The sequence below is a fragment of the Girardinichthys multiradiatus genome, chromosome 13 (genome assembly GCF_021462225.1).
Source record: "Girardinichthys multiradiatus isolate DD_20200921_A chromosome 13, DD_fGirMul_XY1, whole genome shotgun sequence".
NCBI classification, from domain to species: Eukaryota; Metazoa; Chordata; class Actinopteri; order Cyprinodontiformes; family Goodeidae; genus Girardinichthys; species Girardinichthys multiradiatus.
Genome location: NC_061806.1, coordinates 31,854,813 through 31,881,883, shown reverse-complemented (window position 1 = coordinate 31,881,883; position 27,071 = coordinate 31,854,813). Strand labels below are relative to the sequence as shown.

Sequence of the window (27,071 nt, the reverse complement as noted above, 5' to 3'; positions counted from 1 at the left end):
CTGATAAAACATCCATTTTTATTTTGGATTTAGTTGGTAAATGATTATGGCGCTGTTATGCTTTATTGCTATAATAGTGTAAATCTGCTGTTTTTGGTCTACAGGTTAGATTGACAACTTTGAATACACTCCTGCCACATTTTGCTGAAGTAGTGAAGATAAAGTTGCAAAGAATAGGTTAGAAACACAACTTCTCTGAAACTGCCAACAGCACACTTACTTTAGAAAATTAAGAAGAATTCAGTTTTTCACTACAGTAATGAACATGTCCTTGTGCACCAACTTGGCAGCTCCCACATCCGGATGCCCAATTGTGTAGGTGTAATCCCATCACCCCCTGCAGTACACAACGTGAGTGTTCTAACTGCCTTCATTCCTTAGGGATCAGCGAAGCTTAGTTTTACTTTACCCTTCCCTCCTACCTCCATGTATGTCTCTCTTCTACATGGTGCCACCCAATAGTCATGGTCACTGCTGCACTAGAGACAGAACAAAAGCAGTTGCAGTCACAATAAAATGACGTATTTAAAAAAAGAAATCTAAAAAAAAAACTATTTTATTGCTCTTATTGCAATGAGACCATCTAGCAGATGCAGTTTTGTGTGCAACAAAGAGCACAGAGTTTGAAAAAAGACAGAGAGTAAGATGGCGCGTGGAAAAAAGGCAAGTTAATCTGTCATATTGTCTTGAGAACTGCAGTGCCTGATAGAGTATAATAATTGAGTTAAATTCTCCCTTTAGGGATTTAACAACACACCAAGTAAACATCACCAGTGGCTTAATTAAATGCCACCTGGCAGTGTCCTGCCAGGTTAGTGCTTAAGTGAGAACATTTTCTTTAGAAGATCTTATTCAGGTCTGCATTACATTTCAAACAAGATTAAGGCTAAAAAAAAACAAAAAAATATCTGGAATTGCCATATATTTTTTTGGTTCTGTTGGACCAAATCTATATTTAATTGTGACTTCTGTGCACTCTCTCCCACATAACATTGCACATATTATAGGGTAGTAGCTGCAATGCTAAGCAATGGCCAATAAAACTAACTGACACATCGATGGAATGCAACCGAGATCATACCATGAGCATAAAAAGCTGAGAGTATATGGCAGTTGACATGTCATAATGCATGGGGTGACAGAGGGAGTGGACAGACTCCATGAATGTATTTAGTTATGTCTGATGCGTTCACATTTATTTATTTTTTTAATAAAAAAAAAACAAAAAACAGCTGGTCAGGTGTTGCAAATATAACAACATGGTCCTTAACACACAAAGGACCAAGTAACTTAGTGGATTACAGAAAAATCCTTACATTTATCCGCTCATCTTAAATGGGTAGTGTGTGGAAAGGATCTCTACCTTCCAGTTTCTGGCTGTTCCGTGAATGCTGATCTTACATGGGGTGTTAACATGGGGCTATCACCAATGGCCAGAAAATTATAGGCTGCTCCCTCCCCACCCTGGGATGAATTATATCCTTCCTGTGCCAGGGTCTGTTTCAGCTTTGGCCTTCATGTAGATGATACAGGACAATAACAAACAGGTTTAAATACAGTTTTTACCAAAGGTGGCAAATAATTGTGAACTGAGTACTAATAGTAACTAAAACCCCAATCATTTAAAAACCTTTCTGCAGGCATTTAATATGCCTGCTCACTCAGGCTTAAAGGGGAGGCGACTCTTTCTGCAAGACTTGTCTCCCTGTCCCCCAATTTTTGAGCTCTTTTTTCACTCTTTTTCTTTTTTATCCTTATTTTCTACCCCTTACAATGAGTCCTTCAACTTTGTGTGTCTGACCTTCTTGCATGCACTTGCACCACCTAATCGCAATGCCAGGCATATCTGACTGCAGTATTTTCTTTACTTCCCAGGCAACAGGAGGACAAGAAATTCAGGCAACCTGAACAGATGGAAGACTTAATAAATACTCAGACCATTGAGTAACAAGAGATAGTGAAGGTGTTGTTTTCTCAGTGTTTTCTCATTGAAGTTTGCAAAGTAAAATTACATTAAAGGTTTTTCTGTTCTGTTCTTTTCTTTTCCAGCAAAACAGAGTGCAATGTTGCATGCATGATTTTTTTTTTCTCACCAGTACAAGAGATATGCAATGTTTTCTTCATTTACCTAAAATAATGTGTTTATTCAATTCAGTTTTATTTATATAGCGCCAATTCACAACACATGTTGTCTCAAGGCACTTCACAAAAGTCAGGTACATTTATATAATTTGTTTCAACATTGGCCATTGGCTAATATGATTTTGACAAGATTCATTACTGGATATGGATTCAAATCCAGTTAAAAACAACCCTGAATCCCATCAGGCAGTGTATACTTTAGGAATCAGCACTAATACATCTTGGTGCCCCCTGTAGCAAACTGGATAGAGTGCTTGCGTCTGTGTCAGCAGGCAGAGGAGTATTAGGTTTTCACTGTCTGATGAAATTGATCTCTCAGCTCTGACATCGGACCATGAGAGCCCACCAATGTCCCTCCGGGTGTGATACTTTTCTTCGAGGTGTTGACTCTACTATTGCCTCTTCAATCAGCAGGATCGTAGTGGGAGCTGCAGACATGAGACCCTCAGCCAGAGCTGACACAACCCCCCTGCTACCACCCTTTTTCCCTCAGTCTACTTTATAGTCATTAACAGGTGGAGTGCAAAAATAGCTGGGGAAGAGTGACATGCACGTATGTACACACAGTTACAGAGACAAGGTTTAAGTGGGTGCAATCTGATACAATTTTACACAAGTGTATTTAAAAAGAAAAAAATGGAAACTCATTCTGCACAACTGTTGTAGTGAGAATAAACAAACAGACTGACTTACAGAGGCTTCAATGTGACTGCTTACCGCACACACACACACACACACACACATTTAAAGCATTTTGTATGGGGAAACAAGATGCACCCGAGTCTGTAGGCTAAAGTGGAGGAATGTGTACACACTTTCACAAATAGAAACCAACATACAAACATCTATATTCTATTTGGAACTTTACATGCAAGTGTGCAGGAGCAAATACACTCATTCAACATAAAACATAGCCACATAACCTGCTTTTCTCTGTATGTACATATGGCATTTAACTTGTATTATTTTTCAACCCGTCCAGCCTCCCAACCTATCCTGCCTAAGACGTAACACCAAGCTACTTTGACTTCCACCCCTTTCCCAACCTGTCACCCGTTTGCCTCTCCTTGCGGTCTCACTCTCTCTCCTCACCTCAACTCGCCCTCTGTCACTTTGAGCAGAACCAAACACACAAAAACCAGGTCAGCAAACAGGTCAGCAACCTCGTTAATATCATTGTTGTGATATTTGTGAAGTGGCGGCGAATATTGTGAGGCACGCGTGTGGCACGTGTTAAAGTGTGACAAAATAAAAGTAATGAGTCTAACCTTGGCATGGTGCTGTTTTTTTTAGCTACTGAAATATGTTTTGTGTGTATGGGAGGGCAGGGCTTGGAGCAAAAAAAAGCAGCTGATCATCATTTTCAAATGTTGCCTGCAGAGAGTGTTCACGGAGTGTGTCATTTAGACGTGATTCAAAAACATCTTAGAGCTTATTAAGTCTTGGAGACCTTCACATGGATTTGTTAAGGGACTATTTTTAAAGTTGTGTTTAAGGGTACAATGACCTTCTTTAAGATTTTTTTTGTTTTTGATGGGGGGTTCCAATCTGCACAACTGGATGTACTTTAAGGAGAAGAATTGCCAGTTTTGAGGAGAATGGAGAGCATATCTTTATTATCATTCTTAGCTGGTACAAAGACTCTTATCAGCACCTTATAATCCTCTAAACCACCTGCATCAGTGTAAACTAAGCTGTAATAACAAGTGTGAATACTTTTTGCTGTTGTTGTTGATTACTGTCGTGCATTCATAAACCCAAGGGATGTGTTTACCGCTGTCATTATGACAAATGGATGTATGGTGCATTTTTAGAGCTATTTTAGAAAGTATGCAATCGGATAAATGATAAAATAAGTATTGTGAAAACGGAAATAGTCACTTTAGTTTAAATTTGGGAAAAATACCAGGCTTTGAATCTATTGCCTAATAAAATGTTTTGAAACAAAACATAGATGATATCATAGATGTTTATTGCAGAGTTTCAAACATTTTTCCGACCTTGGTTGCACAATCTGCTCTTGTGTTTGTCTGAAAGCTTCATATTTACATTGTTGCTCAAACAAAAAAAAAAACATGATTTTTTTGAAATCCCACACATCATTCCTTTTGTTGCACTTTCATATCATTGTGTGATATCATTGGTGCCCTGCAATAATTCACCTTGGAGTATTTTCAGAGCTACCAGGATCAAGACCGTGATTCGTGACAGTGTGTGGTGTAGAAATAATTTTTGTTATGTCAAAATTTTGCAGTGTAATGCTTTTGAAGCTAGTCTCACAGACACGGCCTGGTTTTTAATGTCTTTTGTAATATGTCATTTTCACTTTGCTAATGTTGGTGTGATGCTAACGATGGGAAAACTAATAACAGAAGTGAAGTAACACTGTTGTAGTACAGGAGAGATCCAGTGCTATGCAAAAGTATTTATGCCTCTTGAACTTTTCATTTTTGTCTAGTTACAGCCAAATATGTATATCAATTCCTTCAGTAGTAACCTAATTTGTAAATACCATGTAATTTAATCTTAATGAAAATACTGCTGCTCTGTGAAGGCCTCAGAGGTTTGGCATCAGAAGACCAATGAATAAAATTGTGTAGAAATTAGAAGTGTTAGGTTTGTTGACAACATTTCAAGCTCATTTCGCTGAACCCCTCTGTTAAATACAACATAAAAAGAGTATGAGACAACTGCAAATCTACCTAGAAGCTGCAGATTGTGCTATTTAATTATAATTCATGGATCATTTGTGTTGGTCTTTCACATAAAATCATGATCAAATATGCTAAAGTATGTGGTTGTGATGTGACAAAATGTGAAAAAAAGGAGAGTACATTTATTTTTGCAAAGCACAAGACACAATTAACTGGTAAAAAACAAACAACTAAAAAAACAACACTAAACAAACTGGAATCTTTGTGAAATTTGTCTGGAATGTTATGCATTGTGAAAAATTTTCAGATGTTTAGATGACGTGTTTTTCTGTGTTGTTTTTAGTTTTTGTCACGCTTACATAAACCTTCCAGAGCACCTCTGAAACTTGTGCTGTGTAGCTCTTTATCTTGTTAACAAGACAGATGCTCCTGTGTCAATAAAAGTATTTGGTCCCAGGGGATGTTTCATTTTTGCTAACAAAGGATTGCATGTCATGTCTGTTGTCAGTATATCCATGCGGAATGCAGCAGCACAACTGCTTCATTTACAGAACAGGCACAGAGTGTTCATGATTCAGTGTATCTGTGCACAGTTACTCAGAGATTCTCACAATACATATTTGGCTATGACTTGTAAATGATGAGTGTTTTCGTTCCACAAAGGGTTTCAGAATATAGATATAGCTGGTTATAACGTAAGCTTGTTAACGCCTTTTTCTAAGCTTGCTTTTACGTACCGCTTTCAATGTACATACACATTGAACCAAGCAATTTATATGATATTGCTGCCAATATAATGATAGTATAACATTCGCAAATACTGTTAATAACTGAAACGGAAAAAAATAAATGAAACAACAGATATTATGATGGTTAGAATTGCCAATAAGTAAAAAAAATAAGTAAAAATAATACAGTTTAAATAGAAAATACAATGTTTTTTTTACCTGTAGAATTTTATTATTTATTATTTTATTATAATGTGTCTACACCAAATACAAGCAATGTATTATTTTTATGTTAGTTTCATTTTTATGTTACAGACCTCTTATAGATAGTTATAGACAGTTTGGTATTAGTTTAACTTTTACATTCAATTTATCGTGCTTGTTAGCATTATAGGGTTATGTTATATTGCATTTATTCTTATAAATGTATCTGAGGGCCAGTGAAACACAGTTAAGCATGACTTAACATTGTTAATATTGGTGTTTTTATGTTATTTTAATCTTTGACCTTCTTGTTTCCTTTCTACTCCCAGCTCAAGCCGCCTTTCTGCCTTTTGCTGTCAACTTCCACTCATGTGCCAGAGACACTCCTAAAAACTGTATTTTTGCCTTTTTGTATCATGAAAAACTTTACAAAAGTGAATCCATTTTATTCTAAGACTCTATGTTATATCAACCAGCTTATCAAAGAACTGTTCCTGCCTTGATCAGTAACTGTCAGAGGTATATATATATATATACATATACATTTTTTTTCTGTTCCTGCTGCTGTTTTTTTTTTTTTTCTAAATTGATCTTTATATTTGCTTATGTGTTGGCCCTTTCCACTTGTCAGATACACCTGTAGGGGATTCCTACCCTTCCCCCATTTGAATTTCTTAACCATCACAAATTGACAATACACAACTAATTTCTTCTGTTTCTATCCCTGCAAAACTAAAAATCAACTCAACGACTAAACAGAAGCAGGATATTCAGCTGGGGTTGCTCTCTGTTTCAAACAAAATGTGGTCAACTTTTTTTGTGACGGATGAGGAGGGCCGCACTGTGGTCCCTGGAACAGCAGGAGCAGGTGGAATGGTTGCACCAGGAGGACCACCACAAGGTGCAGGGGGCCTGGCCAGTTTAATGGGCGGACGCAGCACCTTTGGTGGGAACAAGCGCCGCAGGACAACGTCAGCTGGGCATGCCATAAGTGAAGCTCAGGAGGGTAAGGTGAGTGGCTTTAGATTTGTATTTTTCTAGCTGTGTGAAGGTTTTCTTTAAATAATGTCTAATTGAAAAAAATCATATTGTTTCAAACACCAGCTTTAAACTGTATACTGCCTTGCAAAAGTATTCACTCCACTTAGTTTTCTTCCTATTTTGTTACATTCTAAACTTTAAATCAAATGCTTTTTAATTTTATTTTATGTGATGGATCTGCACAAAATAGTGTAAGTTGTTAAATTATGAGAAAAATACTTAAGAAAGAATAAAAATAAAAGAAAAAACAGAAAAGTACAAATCATGGTGGGGTTATGAAAAATATATAAATACACATGGTACCACAACAAATCTGCCAAGAGAGTGCTGCCCGCTAGAACTCAGACTGGGCAAGGAGGGCATTAATCAGAGAGGTAGCACAGAGACCAAAGGTGACCCTGAAGGAATTCCACAGCAGAGACTGGAGTATCTGTTCATAGGACCACAATAGGCCATACACTTCATAGATCTGGGCTTTGGTGGCTCTGGTCAGTTAGACTAAAATCCAATAATAAAATCCAACAAACATGGTGGTGGCGGCATGATTCTGCGGGAATGCTTTTTAGCAGCAAGGACTGGGAAACTGGTCCTAATGAAGGGAAAGAAGGAGGGTGCTTAAATACATGAATATTCTTGAGTAAATCCTGTAAACCTCAATTCACAGTCTGCCTGTGATTTGGAACTGGGATGAAGGTTCACCTTCCAGCAGGACAATAACCTAAAGCATACTGCTAAAGCAACGCTCAAGTAGTTTAAGGTGAAATATTCAAATGTGTTGGAATAGCTTAGTCAAAGTCCAGACATCAATTAAATTGAGAATCTGTGTTTAGAATTGAAGATCGCTGTTCACAAGCAAAAATCATCCAACATTAAGGAGCTGGAGCAGTTTAGCCTTGAGGAATGGGCAAAAATTCCAGTGGCAACATGTGGCAAGCTCATAGAGACTTATCCAAAGTGACTGGCAGCTGCAATTAGTCCAAATTTAGCTCTACAAAGTACTGACTTTGAGGAGTGAACAGTTATGAGCGCTGAATTTTTCAGTTATGTAGTCCTTCTTGTTTGGTTTACAGTATAAAAAATAAATCTTCAAAGTTGTAGGTGTGGTCTGTAAATGGTGCAAACTCACAAATAATCTATTTTATTTCCAGGTTGTGAGGCAACAATATGATAGATAAAAAGGAGGGTGAAAACCTTTGTAAGGCACTTTAACTGTAGTACCTATTGTACCCTATATACATATGTTTTTGACCAATGCAACAATTTTGATTATGTGTTCGTGGTTGATCCTTTGCAGAGCTCAAGCAATATTTTTGAATGGTTTTCCAATCTGTGTTAACCCATAGTGGCTTTTGTTGAAACACCAGTCTACGCTTTCTTAAGGTATCTGAAAGATTTTATTTCCACTTTGGCTGCTGACATGTATAACTTCACCTCAGGTTTTGTTCCTGACCATGACAAAATATCAGACCCTTTTTCCTTAAAACATTAAGATAAGTTGACAGGTGAGGACCAAAGAAGTATCAGGCCTAAACAAACAAAACCATATACAGCTGTTGAACAATATAGGTCCTATGTTGTTAAGAAATAGGAAAAGACTAACTTGGAGGCCCTGTCATGCCTAGTCTCAGTCTGTGTTGTGTTTTTGTTATTTACCTGGTCTTTCTCCCTGCAGCCTAGCCAACACCTGTTCTGTGTTTTCCCTGATTACCTGGTCCCCCTTTTCATTGCTTCACCCTGCTCTTCTGTTTTGTATTTAAGCCCCTTCGTTTCTAATGTTCCCCGCTGGTTCCTTGTCTTCTATGTCATTTTGTCATGTCTGGTCTGGTGTCCTGATCATTGTAAACCTGCTGTCTGGATGCCGTGTGGACAAGAATTAAAACCTGACTTCCCTTCATTCCACTGGCTCCTGGTATCTTTTCTGCACTTTTGTCCTACCTCAAACTCACATCATGACAGAAGGAACCAGCCTAATGGACCAAGCGAGAAGGTTTGAGAGGGAGTTTAAAAGAGGTGAAATCCTTGCAAGACTGTTTTCTCACCTCCTAACTTTGCCCAGCTCTCCATGGAGGATATTAGAGGTGGCTAACCGCCTAAAGGACTGGTTGGAGGAATGGGGTTGCCTTTTTTCCCCAGGATCCCTTGACTCACCTCACTATTGAAACATAGCGTCAGAAAGCTCTGGAGGAGATAGCCGCATCCATCCTGTTATCTCCTCCACTCCACTCTCCACCGAGGGTCGGTGTGACGTTCTGCTCCTGGCTTCACCTCTGATCGGCCATCATCACTGCTGCCGACCCCAATCCTGTTCCGGAGGGGTCTGTGGATGAACCGCCTTCACAATCTGGTCCTGTCTATGAGGGGTTTGAGACCAAACTGCCTCCACCCTGGGTTCTTGTTTCTGCTCCAGAGGAGCTCGAGATCGAGCTGCCTCCACTCCTGGTCCCAGTTCCTATTTTGGAGGAGCTCGAGGATAAGGTGCCTACACTTCCTGTTCCTGTCCGTGAGGGTTGCAAGGACGCACTTCCTCAATCTGGTGTGCCTCAGCGGCTCTGCTGCAGATCTCCAGGGCACAGCTCACCAGGGTCCCAGCAGTTTCTGCCCCGCTCGCTAGGGGTCCACCATGGTTCCAGGTCTCCAGAGCTCCACCGCCAGTTTCCTTGTGGCTTTTCTCCTGATCGGCTGCTTCCACGGTCCTCTACCCTGCTCGGCCGGTCTACGGGCTGTCCTCCTGGACTCTGGGTCTGCATGGGATGTCCTCCCAGCCCTCCTCCTGAACTCCTCCTGAACTCAGAGTTCAGGAGGACGACCTGAAATACATCCCAGCAAACCCAGTTTTGGTTTTGTTTCTGAAAAAAAAAGTGCAGGAAGCAACCATAACCTAATATTGTTTTCTGTTATTGATCGACAATTATTTATAGTTAAGTAGAATTTCATTAAAAAAGAAATATCCTTTGAAAATGGTCTTAAATTTATTAAAAATGTAGCAAAGAGCAGGCAGTCTAAAGAAATGTGAATCATCAAATTTAGCCCTCATAAGGACATTTAAAGACAGGTTTGTTTAGCCCAGCTCATCAACCCTCTCATTTTTCAACCACGTTTTCACATTCACAGGAAGCATTGTGGTCTTTTTGGGCTTTTAATTTGCATACTATAAACTGTAAGCAGTAATATCAGTGTCAGAAAGCTTAACCCATTCAAGAACTACTAATGTAGTAGTGCTCTGGCTACAGCAAGCACCAAGCTGATTATGTGGTCTACAATGTGTAGGAGTGATGGAGTGATGGATAGGCCTTTTTCTACTGCTATTTGCAGTGCGTGATGGCAATAGAAATAGTAATGTTTGTTCTATTTGTTTTCTTGATAGAAACAGAATACATGAGTTATATTAAAAGTATTTCAGGTTAGAGCTTTAAAGAATTGTAGTTTATTGGTGTTGTTTCTACATATTAACGAATTAACAATAACACTTATCATTTGGATGGAAAGCTAAAGGAATAATGGATCTACTGTTTAACATTTTGACAAATGCTCCAAGTCTGTTTAAACTTAACGTTTTAATGCTTACCAAGTTGAATATAAGACATTATTGAAGTGACTCAGTAATATAAATTACTGTAACTGAGCTAGCACTTGCAGACTGCCTATAAGAAATATAAACAAAAAGCATTCTAAGCCCTTGATTAACACAAATTGTAATTTATTGTGTTTTTTTTTTTTTTGCTAGATCAAGCTGGCCTTCTTTGTGGCCATAGTGGGTGTCATCCTAACAGTACTTGGAGTCGGGACAGAGTTCTGGGTGGAACTGGCACCGCCGAAGAATTTTTATAACAATCAGGTAAAATGTCAAACAGTACTTCCATGACATTCGGTTCAGTGTTAAATCATAAAACATACAGCAGAGGGTCAGCATCAGAGTTTAAACAGAAACTCTGAAAAAAGCTATGACAAAAAATATAAGTAGGTAGCTTTATTCAAACTTTTTAACAGCTCAAGTGAATGGTTGACCTCCCATGACCTCGACCCCACCTCCCACACCCTTCTCTCCCATCCCATGCTCCCTTCTAGAACTTTCCAATTACATCACCCAACTCTGTATATTTCTGGTAAGCAGAGATGTATTGGAAAAAAAAGAGAAATAAATTAAATTAATAATTAAGGAAATTGTTTATTTTAAAGCAAACAAATAATTAAAGAATAGCTAAGTGCATTTAAATTATAAACAGAATCTTTAGCTTTTTAAAATTATCCCGTGTGTGTGTGTCCTCCTGTTTTTGCAGCTGAGTGAGGACCATTTTTTTTCGTAGTTCACCATAAAAGTGAGGACCATTGGTTGTAAAGTGAGGACATTTTCTGTGTATGTGTGTGTGTCTTAGAGAAATCCTCAGGCCTCTGCATTCTGTCCTTCCAAAACCTACCACTGATCTTTATTTCTCCACATTGAGTCTTCAGTCAGGAACATCTGCTTTCCTCATCTGACAAAATACGTAAAAAAAACATGTGATCACTAAATAAAATAGTATACCATTTTAGAAAAAAAAGGAGCTCAGTCTATTTCTCTCTTCAGTATTATGAATATATCTATCTAATAGACAACAAAAAAACCCCATGAAAATTGTGGGAAAGGGTTGAACCACTTGCACATTTCATGCTTACTTTCAATAATGTGTGTGTATATACACTGCTCAAAAAAATGAAGGGAACACTCAAATAACACATCATTGATCTGAATGAATGAAATATTCTCATTGAATACTTTGTTCTTTACAAAGTTGAATGTGCTGACAACAAAATTACACAAAAATCATCAATGGAAATCAAATTTATTAACCAATGGAGGCCTGGATTTGGAGTCACACACAAAATTAAAGTGGAAAAACACACTACAAGCTGATCCAACTTTGATGTAATGTCCTTAAAACAAGTCAAAATGAGGCTCAGTATTGTGTGTGGCCTCCACGTGCCTGTATGACTTCCCTACAACGTCTGGGCATGCTCCTGATGAGACGGCAGATGGTCTCCTGAGGGATCTCCTCCCAGACCTGGACTAAAGCATCCGCCAACTCCTGGACAGTCTGTGGAGCAACGTGACGTTGGTTGATGGAGCGAGACATGATGTCCCAGATGTGCTCAATCGGATTCAGGTCTGGGGAACAGGCAGGCCAGTCCATAGCTTTAATGTCTTAATCTTGCAAGAACTGCTGACACACTCCAGGCACATCAGGTCTAGCATTGTCCTGCATTAGGAGGAACCCAGGGCCAACCGCACCAGCATATGGTCTCACAAGGGGTCTGAGGATCTCATCTTGGTACCTAATAGCAGTCAGGCTACCTCTGGCGAGCACATGGAGGGCTGTGCGGCCCTCCAAAGAAATGTCACCCCACACCATTACTGACCCACTGCCAAACCGGTCATGCTGAAGGATGTTGCAGGAAGCATGTTGCCCTCCACGGTGTCTCCAGACTCTGTCATGTCTGTCACATGTGCTCAGTGTGAACCTGGTTTCATCTGTGAAGAGCACAGGGCGCCAGTGGTGAATTTGTCAGTCCTGGTGTTCTCTGGCAAATGCCAAGTGTCCTGCATGGTGCTGGGCTGTGAGCACAACCCCCATTTGTGGACGTCAGGCCCTCATACCATCCTCATGGAGTCGGTTTCTAACTGTTTGTGCAGACACATGCAAATTTGTGCTGGAGGTCATTTTGCAGGGGTCTGGCAGTGCTCCTCTTGTTCCTCCTTGCACAAAGGTGGAGGTAGCTGTCCTGCTGCTGAGTTGTTACCCTTCTACGGCCTCCTCCACGTGTCCTGGTGTACTGGCCTGTTTCCTGGCAGCGCCTCCAGGCTCTGGACACTACGCTGACAGACACAGCAAACCTTCTTGCCACAGCTCGCATTGATGTGCCATCCTGGATGAGCTGCACTACCTGGGCCACTTGTGTGGGCTGTAGAGTCCGTCTCATGCTACCACAAGTGTGAAAGCACCACCAACATTCAAAAGTGACCAAAACATCAGCCAGAAAGCATAGGTACTGAGAAGTGGTCTGTGATCCCCACCTGCAGAACCACTCCTTTATTGAGTGTGTCTTGCTAATCGTCAAAGATTTCCCCCTGTTGTCTTTTCCAGTTGCACAACAGCATGTGAAATTGATTGTTAATCAGTGTTGCTTCCTAAGTGGACAGTTTGATTTCATAGAAGTTTGATTTACTTGGAGTTATATTGTGTTATTTAAGTGTTTCCTTTATTTTAGACAGAATAGAAGAAAGAAAAAATATCTCTTTTAGGCATGCGTTTCTCAGATGAGTTTAATTAAGATTTTCCTGTCTTTATTTTTCCAGAGGGATTATCTGCGATCGAACAGCAAATAACGAATAATACAGCTAGTGTGATTCACAGAGACAGTACAGCTCCCAAATCAGGAGTTGATTCAGGGGGAAACATCCACGTTTGCAGAAAGAGGAGAACCCAGGTCTAACGAAGGTCTGACACGGGAAGTAAACAACTAACCGGACTTCCCGTAACGTGATCAACACGGGACAAATTGATGATCGTTGTTTTTTTTTTTGCATTAAAAATTAAAGAAACATTGAAGAGTCAATTTAGCGTGGGTCGTTATTATAAAGACACCTCAGGAGCTATAGATTCTATTGTTGTGGCTAATGGTTTGAACAGAGGACTAAATCAGAGATCCTTCTTCAACTACCAAATTTCAAGGAGCTTCATCTTGTAGGCCCGCTCCATGGAGATAGTTTTTTCAGCGAAATACTGCCCTGTAATTCGGTGGATATGAAAATTAAAATAACCTGAGCCAACAACGCATTCTGTCTCATGGGAACTTGGGACTCAACATTTCAAACGAAAATATTAGGGGCTTCTCTTTTTTTTTTTTTAAGTTTCAGTTTCCATATACCTAGGTAACACTTCGGCTTTGATGAGAGGAAATGCTCTGTATCTGCTGTCATGTGTGAATGTAAAAACAGTCTCTATCCCTGAAAATTCAAGAATATGTTCTCAGGAGAATCTCTTTCTCTGAGCCATACCCAAATATATTGTTCTAAGCATGGTGTATCACGAGGCCTTCACAAGAAGAAGATAATTTTACATGTTCACCACCACAGGCCATCATTTTAAAGACCTTCCTCTGAGCACCACTCGTGAGGAATTTAAAAATGGGTACTCCCTGTTTGTTTGTAATCTCAATCTGGCTGAGGATATTGAGGCTTTATCACCCGTATCTAATGGAAATTTGGGGCTGAAAATAAGGTTTAGATAGCCGAACCCTCATACCGTTACACTGATTGTTTACGCCTATCACGAATCTACAGAAATCAACTTGAGAAGACAGGTATTGGTGGATTACTATTAATGATGGTCTGTCATCAGTTGGAAAGCCTATTGCATCATCTATTTGGTGATGTATTTCATAGTGTGTGGGCAAGTGATCAACTCCCACTATTCACACTTACATCAGGACCAGCATACTTTATTGCGAATACACATCCTTCTCACATGCCTGGAGAACACTGGCTAGCTCTGACTTTGGAAGAGAACGGTCAAGCCACTTTTTTTTGACTCGTTTGGATTCCCTCCTAATTTTGACTTCTACCTATCAAGCATTGCTTAATTTTTGAAAGACAGGTCATCAAAATGTTATATCATAATTAGCAGCTTAAAACACTGTGCATTGTATGCGGTCAGCATTGTGTGATTCATTTTTTTATCTCTGTCACCGAGCTTGTGGGTTATCTCCACAAGTATTGGCATTGTACAAAGAGGATTTCTTTAAAAATTATTTGGTTTGAAATTATAAAAAAAACAACAAAAAAAACCATTACATTATCCACGGATTGTGTTCTTTACAGATGATTAAAGATTGTTACAAGTATGATATATCTCATAATAAAAAGAATGTACATCTGAAAATGTTTCAATAAATGATTTATTGAAAATGAATGACATTGTCAGAACCAATGATTCAGCTTTGTGCTCTGCACGTAATCTGCCTTGTACAAATCAGAAAAGGAAAGAGTACTCTCCTCTCATTGACAAAGATTTCAATATCAAAGAAAATGACTTTGTCACTGAGTTTTCATCCACCTGACATGGTCGAAAAAACACGGGATCATTTGAGTCTGCAGTTGGGTCATTTTTTGCGCTGTCAAATCTGTGTTTTTTCAGGTCGCAGTCAAAGGAATTAAGTAAGTTCTCTGACATTTGAGGGATCTCTTTATTTGGTCGATTTTTGGCTGATTTATGCCTGACATAAAACAACGGATTACGTGAGGTTCGGTTAGAATCAGAAGAGAGTATGGGCTCAAATTTCAGCTCAGAACGGATCATTGCAGATAGGACAATAATGCAAGTGCTCTGTGGCAAACAGGGATAAGCAATATTTGCAGTCATAATTACTCCCTAGGAAGGCTTTTAGTGATCTTATTCCGTAATAATGATGATCGACGAGGAAGAGGAAAAGGAGTCTTGTTCGATCTGAAAAATCTGTTTCAAATTTAGATCGGGTTTTATCACTTTTCTTCTATAAAAGACAACAATTTTTCTGTTTAGAATTTCTTCAAATTTACAGACATCAGAGAAGGAGACAGGTGTCTGTAAGACCAGCAAGATGCTGCCATTCTGTCCCTAGTTGTATAGCCTGTGCATCGGTGAGATTGGGGTCAGACGCGTGAGCTAAACTGATGGCGAAGCAAAGCTGATCATCTCGATTGTTTTCGATAAACAGATGTTACCTCTTTTTGTGTATCATCTCAATGCCCAGTATGTTTTCAGCTTCACGCCTCAGACCAGCTCCATGAGAAATTCCGGATCAGTTGAAGAATAAATTATATATTATCATTGACAGCTATTTCCATGTTAGAATGAACTATGGTCTCCAGAAATCCTTCAAATTCTCCCATATTTTCTCCATCATCATTTACTGTGAAAGATATTTGATGCGATTGTTGATTAGTGACTAGTTACAAATGCACAACATCATTCCTTTGAGCTAAAGAGTTGACTCTAAAAGCCAGATTGGAAAGAACAATCATTACTTTAATGAATAATTCGGCTAAAACTGTGTCTGATCTGGGTACAGGAGGATTTAATGAAAGGATTTGTCTAAATTCCACATTGTTAAAATTTCCACGATTTGTTGTTCACAGCTGATCATTCTGGTTTGATTCAAGACCTCCCCCTGCCTGAGTTGATCTGGTTACAGTAAAAGACCCAGCAGGAGGTGGTGGAGGGGGGTGGAGGACTTAAACCCAGATGTCTTCCCTCTAGCTGTCTCAAAAAAATTCTCAAATAGATTTTAAAGCTTTTCAATTGGACCCGTAGGAATTTTCATTCCTTCTCCTTCTAGGTAAATACTCATAGTCGTACTCGTCGTCTTCCGGTTTATCCGGTACCGGGTTGCGGGAGCAGCAGACTCAGCAGAGATACCCAGACGTCCCTCTCCCTAGACACCTCCTCCAGCTCCTCCGGGGGGAACCCAAACGAGATCTGGCCTGGTAACGCAGCTGTCCCTCCAGCTTGTCCCGGGCCGTCCCCTGGGCCTCCTCCCGGTGGGACGTGCCTGGAACACCTCCTGAGGAAGGCCTCCAGGAGGCATCAAGTTTAGATGCCCGAGCCACCTCAACTGGCTCCTCTCGATGTGGAGGAGCAGCGGCTCTACTCTGAGCCCCTCCCGGATGGCCGAGCTCCTCATCTCATCTCTATGGGAGTGCCTGGCCACCCTACGGAGGAAGCTCATTTCAGCCGCTTGTATCAGGGATCTCGTTCTTTCGGTCATGACCCAAAGTTCATGGCAAGAGATGAGGGTAGGAAGAACGTAGATCGACCGGTAAATCGAGAGCTTCGCTTTTCGGCTCAGCTCTCTTCACTACAACGGACCGGCACAGTGCCCCCATTACTGCGGCAGCCGCACTGATCCATCTGTCGATCTCCTGCTCCATTCTTCCCTCACTCGTGAACAAGACCCCGAGATACTTGAACTCCTCCACTTTAGGCAGGAACTCCCCTCCAACCTGAAGAGGACAAGCCACCCTTTTCCAGTCGAGAACCATGGCCTCAGACTTGGAGGAGCTAATCTGTATCCCAGCCGCTTCACACTCGGCTGCGAACCGCCCCAGCGCATGCTGTAGGTCTTGGCTAGAGGGGGCCAGCAGGACCACATCATCTGCAAAAAGAAGAGACGAAATCCACTGGTCCCCAAACCAGACCCCCTCCAGCCCTTGGCTGCGCCTAGAAATCCTGTCCATAAAAGTTATGAACAGGACCACTGACAAAGGGCAGCCCTGCCGGAGTCTAACATGCACCGGGAACAGGTCCAACTTAGTGCTGGCAATGCAGACCAAACTCCTGCTCCGCTTGTACAGAGACCGGATGGCCCCTAATAAAGGGCCCCCAATTCCATACTCCTGGAGCACCCCCCACAGGGCATCATGAATGACACAGTCGAATCCCTTCCCTTAAAATAAAAGTTAGAGGAAAAAAAGAAAACAACAATCATCACTTTGTCCCATGTTGATCACGTTACGGGAAGTTCAGTTAGAATTGTTTACTTTCTGTATGGCCTATGAACAAATGTAAAGTACTTTGCCTTTACTAAAAACAAGCATATTTTCATACTCACCAGCTTCTGACTGTATACACTCCTCAGAGGAGTCGTTGTTATCGGACTGAACATTAGTTGATGATCTGCCCGCCCCAGCCTCTTCATTCTCCAGGTGTTGAGCAGACTCCTGGCATAGAGACTGATCTGTCAGACCTGGGGTCTCCTCTTTCTGCAAACATGTAAGTTTCACCCTGAATCAACTCCTGATTTTGGAGCTGTACTGTCTCACAGTAGTTGTATTATAATTTGCTGTTTGATTGCAGATAATCTATCTGTAAAAAAAAGATAGGAAAAACTTAATTACACTGATCTTAGAAACACGTGCCTATAAGACATTTTTTTTCCCTTTCTTTTATTCAGTTTTTTTCTAATTAAAAATTTTAATTAGTTGTATTACCTGTAAAAAACAAACAAACAAGAAAAACGTCCAGATCTGAGTCTGAAAAATAAATCGGATGCATCTAGTTACAAGTAGTCAAAAAATAAACAAAATGATGATGGTAATAAAATATTTCTTAATGTTTTAAACATTAGAGGCCTTTATGTTTTTTAACAGTAGGCAGGGTTTTGATGAAGATACTACCTTTTGATGAAGATGGCGTTGTATCAAGGGGTTGAGAGCAAGTGCTTTAACCCTTTCCCATGATCTTTACCATGTTTTCTTTTGTTGTATATCAGATAGATATTCTTATTTATCCCCTGCTATTATATAGAGTAATTACATGTTTCTTTACGTATTCTGTAAGATAGAAAAACCCGATGTTCCTGACTGATCAATCCTAACATGGAGAAACAAAGAAAACAGAATTCCAAGGCTCAAGGTTTGCTCCAAGACACACACACACACATACTCTTGTTTTGCTGTATGTAGTGAGGACCATGTGTTGACTCCCATTGACTTCCATTGATTTTCAGTCATTTTCAACCCTTTCTATGCCCTAACCCTGACAATAACCCTAAACCTAACCATTACCAGTGCATGCCTAACCCTAACCTTAACCTAAACTCAATTCACACCTTAGTCCTAAACCTAACCGTTAGCAAAATAGGTTGTGAGGACCAGTTAAATGTCCTCACTTTGGTACAAACGGTCCTCAATTTGATGGTGAAATCAGGAAAATGGTTCTCACTGTGATGTCAAAACAGGAACACACACACACACATACACACACACACACACACACACTCTCTCTCTCTTTCTTACTATATCTTGTTGTGACCTAGCATTGACCTTTATTGACTTCTATTGATTTTCATTGATTTTCAACCCTTTGCTTTGGCTTAACCCTCATCCTAAACCTAACCATTACCATTACATACGTAGCCCTAAGACTAACCTTAACTAAATTCATACCTTATTCCTAAACCTAACCCCTTGCAAAATAGAAAATGAAGACCACGAAAATGTCCTCCTTTTACAACAAATGGTCCTCACTGTGATAGTGAAATGCAAAAAATGGTCCTCACTCAGCAGCAAAAACAGGAGGACACACACACGCACAGGAGGATTTAAAAAAACTGAAGCTTTTGTTTATAATTTAAATGCACTAAGCTGTTATTTTAATTATTCATTTGCTTTAAAATAAACAATTTCCTTAATTATTTATTCACTTAATTTATTTCTTTTTTTTTCCAATATTTCTCTTCTGACCGGAAATATACAGTCAGGTGACAAATATAAAAGTTCTAGAAGGGGGTGGGGGAGGGGAGAGAAGGGGACAGGAGGGATGTGTAAAGGGGGTCGGGGTCATGGGAGGTCAACACTTTAAGTAGCTGGAACAGACTGTATTAGCAGACCAATGTGTTTTAGCTTTCGTCCTTCTTCAGGGTCATTACAAATCACGACACAAATTGTATTTAAAAAGAAAGTAAAATCCAGCAAAAATTGAAATAAACCAATCACATCTATACACATAACTGTTGGAGTCATCCATTTTGGTCGCACAGTTGAACATGCGCAGCTCAACAGACATCGCAGCTCTGACGTCACCCGGGATTATAAACCCGCAGGAAATAAAGTTTTGTTGCCATTTCCCGCGTGTCTCACGGGACGATGCAACGGAGGCGCATATCTGGAGAGACAAAAGCTCACAGGTGAACGTTTGCTCCACAAGGCCATATCCGGAAGAGTTTGAAAGCTGGAAATCTGTCTGATACAAGAAGGTCAGCAGATTTATATACCAATCGAAGACCCCGCCAACACCCGGTGCAGGTGAAAACCCACAGAGGTTTCATTTCCAAGGAGATGAGTTTTCCTCAGTCAAATCATAACTTAGTTATTCAGTCAACTAAATGGTTCTTCATATTTTCCCCTCCTGGACGGATGAGAAGTTTTTTTCCTTGAGTTGATCACAGACGCGTAATCCCCCTCCCTCGTTTTGCTTCAGACCTGACCCATCCTCAACTGGTGGAGAGAATAATCAATGTCAAAGTAGTTTCGTTCTTTTTATATTAAATTGGATAGGTACATTTAGAAGTCTGGGCAGGATGAGGCATATTTAAGGTGATTTAGAATCACCAGTATTTAATCTAAGGTATCAACTTGTTGCATGCAATACTGATTGAAGTGTTTTATGCTCAGCTATGTTTTGATTTGCTGCGCAAGCGCTGCTGAATCGTGCGTGTTCATCTTTTTGTCCGGCTGATCCCAAATCAGCCAGGAGTTAGAAGGTGGACTTTTAAAAGTTTTTCATTCAACGCAACTGTGGCCTGGGCCTCGCCTGACCACTCCTTTGTTCCAGTTTTATTTCTGGAGTTTTTCCACTGAATTCCCACCTCAGAAGTTTATGACTCTTTGTTCGAGATTTGGGGCAATCAGTTGTACTGCTAAAGGGGCGTGGCGCCACCATTTTAACAGCTGATTGCTGCAATCGAGACATCAGCACCAGGAGGACTTCTCTTTGCATTTAACCCAAATTGCACATTTTGTCCATAAAACTGCTGGTTTGATCTTCATAGACACTAAATGTGCATATATTTTCATTTTTTATTATTGTTAGGAAGTTATTTTTATTCCCTTTGTGTAGAATGGTGCTTGTTAGTTAGGGGAAGGTTTTTGGACTAGAATAATGGTATATCAGAATTATTTGGCTTCAATAAATCTTCATATATATAATTAAGAGAAGCGTTTGTGTTTATTTCGTGCAAGAGTGATTTATCTGTCAAAACAAGGTCGAAGTTCCTCCACCTTTGGTGAAGCGGTTGAATAAACAGTGATATTTTGTGGTTTTAGTTAATCATTTATCAATTATTAATGATGAATAGCTAATTGTAATTATTAAAGAGCTTTGAGCCCATAATCACAACACCTTATAACATCTTTGATTTCTATTCGTAAGTAATGATTTTTGGTTGAGAAATAAATGTTTTTCAAATTATGATTTTAAATTATAATTCTTGATAAATATTAATTAATCAATAATCATAATTCTTACAACACCAACTGACCAATCAGTTGCTGTAACACTGCTGTTCATATTGTGTTCTTTGTTGTTTATTTTGCAGACTTGCCTGACAGCTCACTATGGTCTGTGGAAGGGGTGCACCAAGACCCTGTGGGTGGCTGATATCGACCCAGAACGTGAAAGCTGTGGACCTGCAGAGCTGCCTGGAGGTGACTAAAATATATCTGACTACTAGTATGGTTCATGGGGATTTTGTAATGCTGCCTGATATGTTCTGAGGGAGTGAGGTTTGGGCAGAAGATTGACAGGCCATCTGACTGACCCGTTGGACAGCTCAGTTTGAGGGAGTAAGAGGGTTTGTCTGAGTAGTCTTCCTGACTTTCTGGCCAGATAAATTATGTCTGGCTCACAGTGTGGCAGCAATTTGTCTTTATAGTTTAGCTCACTAACTGGCTGAGTAACTGTAACCATGTCAGGCCCATTTATCCCATTTTTGTTTTCAGATCAGGTACAATGATGCTTGAAGTTCTGACTAGGGTGCCTTTACAGTCAAATCTATAATGTTTTAGCTGCAAGAATTTTTACAGATTTGCTTCAAAAATTCTGAAATTGCTTACTATTTTGTCTCATGAAAATGATCACGAGATCACAGCTGAACAAAATGAAAAGAGTTCATCTTTAGGAAAGAATCATATAATTGTACGAAATCACAGATTATGGTATAATTCTAGACCAGTTGGAACCAGATGCTGAATGTTAAATTGACCTCTACCAGCTTAAAAAACACTTCCTGGTGGTTTTTCTAAACCTTTAAATGATCATCACATTTGCATTGGGCAAGAAATGGATGGCAAGGGCTCGGCACCAGCAATGTCTTTCTGTTTCAAACACGTTTTATGAATGGACGTTCTAGTTGGAATAACAGCCCAAAATAACAATAAAGCATTGTAAAAAGTTGAACTATTGCAAAGGTTTATTAAATTGTTTGATATATTTTTACATTGCTTACATTTTCATTATTTAGTTACTTTGACAGAAATTGCTTTAAAACGTTCTGTTCTTATTACGTTAACACAGCAAGATTATTGGTGATGCACCAATCGCTACATTCATTCTCCATATACAGATTAATTCAATAAGTATGAGTTGTATTTAAAAATCTATTTATTTATGTAACTGAATTCACTATGTGAAACACAGATTAATTACACAGACTTTTTTCAAGTCTTTAAGTATATTAATTATGGTTATTGTCTGCTTTCAGCTCATGAAAACATTACATTTAAGATTAGAATATTACAACAGACCAATAAAAAACATAATACTGAAATGAAAATGAAAAGTATGTTTAAAAGCTTCTTAAAAGTTGTTATTTTCAATCGGTACTGTTAATCTGACAAACGAGCTTCATCTGAAGGCATATTCTAATTTATTAAATATGACTGTAAATAGTCACCGGCTTTTGTGTAAAGTACCTCCCAATGCAAATGTGAAAATTTAAAGCAGTGGGGCTAATTTGAAAGTACTCCAGGGCCCAAAAAAACGTTTTGTTTCTTTTTTTTTTATGTCAGGATTTGAATTTTCCCAACTGTGCAGCAGGCTCTCTGAAACTCTGATGACTGTTGAGATATGAAAAACACACAGCAGAACACTTTGAGGATGAAGCTTTTAACAAACTGAGAGTGATGTGTGTACTTGTTTGCTTAGTTGTGTTTGCAAATGTGCAAGGGAGCAGATAGAGGTGTCAGAATCAATTTGACAGCAAACTCTTTTTGCTGTAACACATCATCCGAACAGCAGAAAACAGATTGTACAGGAGGCTTTGGGTTGTCACCTTGAGCCCATCATTGATGGTCACAGCAGATTATAGTTGATAGAGAAGAATTAAAATAGAATTTACTGGGGTGGGATGTGAGGGAAGAAGTGAGATGTGGGTCCTTGAATTTCAATAAGATGTTCATCAAGATTGCCTGCAGCCAGCGCACATTACCTGGCAGTTTTCGTGTCCATGTCAATTACAGTGTCTGCTCTTCCTCCTCTGTCCTTTCTCTGCTGCAGAATCCAACTGCACCTCCTTCAAATTTTTCACCACAGGGGAAAATACTGTCATGTTTCAGAAGACAACAGAGAAGAGTGAGTTACATAATGTCCCACCTTACCTACCCACTTCCTCCTTTTAGTCGTTTTTACTACATACCTCTAAATACCTACCTCTTTTATGTTTTTGGTCCTTCGCCTTTGCTCCCCTTGTCCTTCCATCGTTCATCTCCATCCCTCTCTTTCTTGTTGTTTTCTGTGCTCTCCTTCCTCTTTGCCTCACTCTTTCATATTCACTATTGTCTGCCCTCTGAGTGTTAAATATGTATTCCACCCACACTGTTTGAGTGTCTCTGGGCTGCTGTCTAACCTCTCATTTTCTCTGGCAGCTTCATAATTTATTAAAATTACACAGTGCCATAGACTGAATAGAGAAAGACAGACGTACATATAAATCACATTGGTGCCACATCCCTCTCACTCTGTAGGCCTCCATGTGGTAATTTTGATAAATATAGTTGGAGTAGTTGATTTGTTATACTTTAATGAGCATTTGTCTTCTTCTGATCAGATTTGAATGTGGCTGCAGCAATGTTGGCCCTGTTTAGCCTTTTCCTGATGTTGATGGGGGCCATCTGCATCACCATGTCTCTCAGTAAAGAGATCCTGTTCTTCCTGAAGCCAGCATCTATATGCTTTATTCTGTCAGGTCAGTAAAGGTAGCTGCAGACTGGTCGAGTTAATATGAAATTTTTAAACTAAGCATTATTTGCATTAAACACTGTAACTTCTCATGCCTGGCGCTGCTCTCTACCCCCCACAGGTGTTCTGGTGCTCCTGTCTCTCATGGTTTTCCACCAGTCTGTCCTATCTTTTTTGGCCAGTGACCACACTATTCCTCTCCACCATGAGCTCTCCTGGTCTGTGTCATGTATCGGCTGTGCAGGCGCTGTTCTGATTGTGGGTGGAATCCTCTTCCTGCTGCTGGCGCTGCCCTGTAGCCCTTGGCAGAGGTGTCTCCCTCATAAGGAAGGCAGCAGTTAGTGGGTTTGAGGTGATGACTTGTGCACTTTATCTGCCCCAGTTGAAAGGAAGGAGGGGGTGGGGAGGTGAGGTGAGGTGAGGATGTTTCCCTGACATATCTAAGTGAAAGATCACCATATAGGAATTTGAAACAGTGGAGATTTACTGAGATATTTAGTATTTATGAAAATATGGCAGACACTGATGTATTTTCATTTAAAATATTCTAATTCTATGGGATTTTGTATAAATTTCACAAATATAGATGCACCAATAAACCTTTTACTGTCTGATACTAATATTATTTCTTTTTAGATCTAACCTGCTAATTAAATCTTTCTTACTATGAAATACAACACATACAAACTCATTTGTGTAAGGTAATCAATTAAACTTACAGGTCAGACTTTGGTTTAGATCAATCAAACTTAAAATAAATAAATGTTCCTTGCCCTCTTTAAAGCAAAATGCCATAGTAATATTTCAATGGTAATCATTGTTTAACTGGATGAAACATACCTTTACAAACCCACCTAAAGAAATTCCATATTCTGTGTAGATAACTTTGAGACATCACAGAATGCCCTAGTTTACAGATTCACCCAGTTCACCCAAAATGCCACTATTTGTATTCTTATTTGGTTTTATTCGACCTCTATATAGCTGCAACAAAACTCTTTAGAATATTGCATAGTTTTCCAGATAAAATGGCGGCAAAAAACATGGGAAAGTAATTTGTGAAGAGAAACAGAGAGGATGAACTGCTGCATCATCCACCATGGCTTCCAACAATAAAACAACAGCTCCAGTGAAACTAGTTAGCTCCACAACGCCTGCATGTTAAATATGATCCTCTGTGGTGAACGAACAAATATCCACTTAAGATCCAGCAACCATTTCTTTTAAGCACAAATAGAAAAATATAGGTGCCTCACTCTGTTTACTCACTATGTAGAGTGCTTGGTATTTTATATTGGATTTGTTTAGTATTTCTGAGACTGCTGTTTTCACTAGTAGAGGCAATATTAACACAATATGGCATTTATGAGTGGCAAACATGCAGAATAAGCAATTAAACAAAGAACTTAAAATAAGAATATAAATACCAGGTTCTTAAGAGGATTTTTATGAATGCTACTGTTTGCTTCAGCCTTGACATCTTCATTTCCATCAGTCATAGCTTGTGCATTATCAGAGTTAAATTCTTCCCCAAACATGTAAGGTTTAACCCTTTGCAGCTGCAACAATCTCCATCTGTTTAATCTGCATCATGTTTATACCCATCTAAGTGATGTCCCTTCAGGAAAGATCTTTCAGACTAGATGAAAATGCTTCAGAATCCACATTTGCAATCTATCAAAAGTCCTTTGTTAAAGCTAGATTTTACTAAAGCCAATAGATCACATTAAAACTCACTCTTTTTGTTGACCCCAGTTGTTTGTTACAACCCTTGCCATCTAATTTTAATCCTTATGACCCACTGTCACAATAGATCACCTGGATCTTTACTCTTTGGAAATAAACATTTTGATTTATGTTTTTTGTTTATTTATCGTACAGTTATTGAAAAGGAAATGTTCCTCTGGCCAATTGTATTACATGTTATTTCTCAAAATAAATCAGGGTTGTGATCAAGGGGAAAAAGACAGATATTGATCAATGGCAGATTGATTGGTGCATCACTCGTCATTAATCTTTTGTGTATAAATATATCATTGGAAATAACATTCTGTCACTAAAAAAGATAATTGGCTAATAGCACAAGTAGCATAATAATTTGAAATGCATTGTTAGTTTTGCATAGAATATGGGGATCTTTATGACTAGATTTGCATGGGAAAAATATCTATAACGTCTTACTTATAAACCTACAAAGTTTGGAGGGAATGCACTGTTGGTTCAATTGACAATAAATGGTTTCTGGAACTTTAGCAATCTCTTGTCTTCATGTTTCAGTTGATTACATAAATTCCTAATAAGACAAGCCTAAATTCACACAGTGATTGCAGTCCCTGGTATGAATGTTGCTAATTTCCTCCAGGTTTTCATAAAATGTATGTTTGTATGTAGCTCCAATGATTATTTTTATTAAACACAGAGCTAAATGTGTCATTAGTAAAAATGTGTTTAATGGAGATATTTGGCTCAGCCAGGTATGTTGGCTTTAGTGCATTTATTAGAACTTGTCGTATGTTATTTCCTTTGTTTGGTTGTTGCTCTTGACTTATCTTGCCATATGACAACATCTAGGACAAACAGTATGTATCACAAAGATGATCACAAGATGAACAAAAACAAAAACTTCCCTCATAAAACAAACAGTATACTGACCTCCAAACTGAGAACCTCAGTTAGAAAACCTTTTTTTTCTTTCCAGGTGATGTGGGAAAAAGCTATATTTTATTTGTACTTCACTTTTGCTGTTTTACACTTTGTTTGGTTGTATTTGATGTTTAGATGTTATCAGTATTTAACATTGATCATCTACTTGCAATGCAATGTTCACCCCTGTGTGGATCCTCTTCTAATATGTCTTACTAAAAAAACGTTGTACATAAAATAATGACACTGCCTACCAGTCAAAATAAATCAAGTGAACTTTAGGAATGTGATGAGCACAAAGCATTGAGCAGAGCCTCCAGATATACAGGTCCTTCTCAAAATATTAGCATATTGTGATAAAGTTCATTATTTTCCATAATGTAATGATGAAAATTTAACATTCATATATTTTAGATTCCTTGCACACTAACTGAAATATTTCAGGTCTTTTATTGTCTTAATACGGATGATTTTGGCATACAGCTCATGAAAACCCAAAATTCCTATCTCACAAAATTAGCATATCATTAAAAGGGTCTCTAAACAAGCTATGAACCTAATCATCTGAATCAACAAGTTAACTCTAAACACCTGCAAAAGATTCCTGAGGCCTTTAAAACTCCCAGCCTGGTTCATCACTCAAAACCCCAATCATGGGTAAGACTGCCGACCTGACTGCTGTCCAGAAGGCCACTATTGACACCCTCAAGCAAGAGGGTAAGACACAGAAAGACATTTCTGAACGAATAGGCTGTTCCCAGAGTGCTGTATCAAGGCACCTCAGTGGGAAGTCTGTGGGAAGGAAAAAGTGTGGCAGAAAACGCTGCACAACGAGAAGAGGTGACCGGACCCTGAGGAAGATTGTGGAGAAGGGCCGATTCCAGACCTTGGGGGACCTGCGGAAGCAGTGG

The 27,071-nt window shown here is 39.3% G+C and overlaps 2 protein-coding genes and 1 long non-coding RNA gene across 9 annotated transcripts in view; 1 reads left to right on the top strand and 2 right to left on the bottom strand.

Annotated features, from left to right (window-relative positions):
• The window catches only part of LOC124879021 (neuronal pentraxin-1-like), a 35,513-nt gene extending 25,042 nt beyond the window's left edge, over window positions 1–10,471 (bottom strand). For both annotated transcript variants that reach the window (XM_047383279.1, XM_047383278.1), the window contains exon 1: window positions 8,918–10,471. The gene's annotated coding sequence lies outside the window, so the exon portion shown is untranslated. The remainder of the gene's footprint in view (window positions 1–8,917) is intronic.
• On the top strand, window positions 3,150–25,769 carry LOC124879023 (voltage-dependent calcium channel gamma-6 subunit-like). 6 transcript variants are annotated; one of them, XM_047383284.1, is made up of 9 exons: window positions 3,151–3,296; window positions 6,058–6,123; window positions 6,205–6,247; window positions 6,488–6,739; window positions 10,494–10,604; window positions 20,879–20,987; window positions 22,837–22,911; window positions 23,387–23,524; window positions 23,639–25,769. In XM_047383284.1, the coding sequence occupies exons 4-9, from the start codon at window positions 6,530–6,532 to the stop codon at window positions 23,857–23,859; spliced, it is 864 nt and encodes a 287-aa protein (XP_047239240.1). In that variant the 5' UTR covers window positions 3,151–3,296; window positions 6,058–6,123; window positions 6,205–6,247; window positions 6,488–6,529; the 3' UTR covers window positions 23,860–25,769. The 6 variants fall into 6 exon arrangements, with proteins under 6 accessions (XP_047239241.1, XP_047239240.1, XP_047239239.1 ...); XM_047383285.1 differs by lacking the exon at window positions 6,205–6,247 and having other exon boundaries at window positions 3,150–3,296; XM_047383283.1 differs by having other exon boundaries at window positions 6,205–6,739.
• Window positions 10,638–22,873, bottom strand: LOC124879027. The gene is made up of 3 exons (XR_007040934.1): window positions 22,769–22,873; window positions 17,393–17,543; window positions 10,638–11,241 (listed from the first exon to the last, which is right to left on the bottom strand). It is a non-coding gene; the product is annotated as an uncharacterized LOC124879027 (long non-coding RNA).
• Window positions 25,770–27,071: the final 1,302 nt, after the last annotated feature.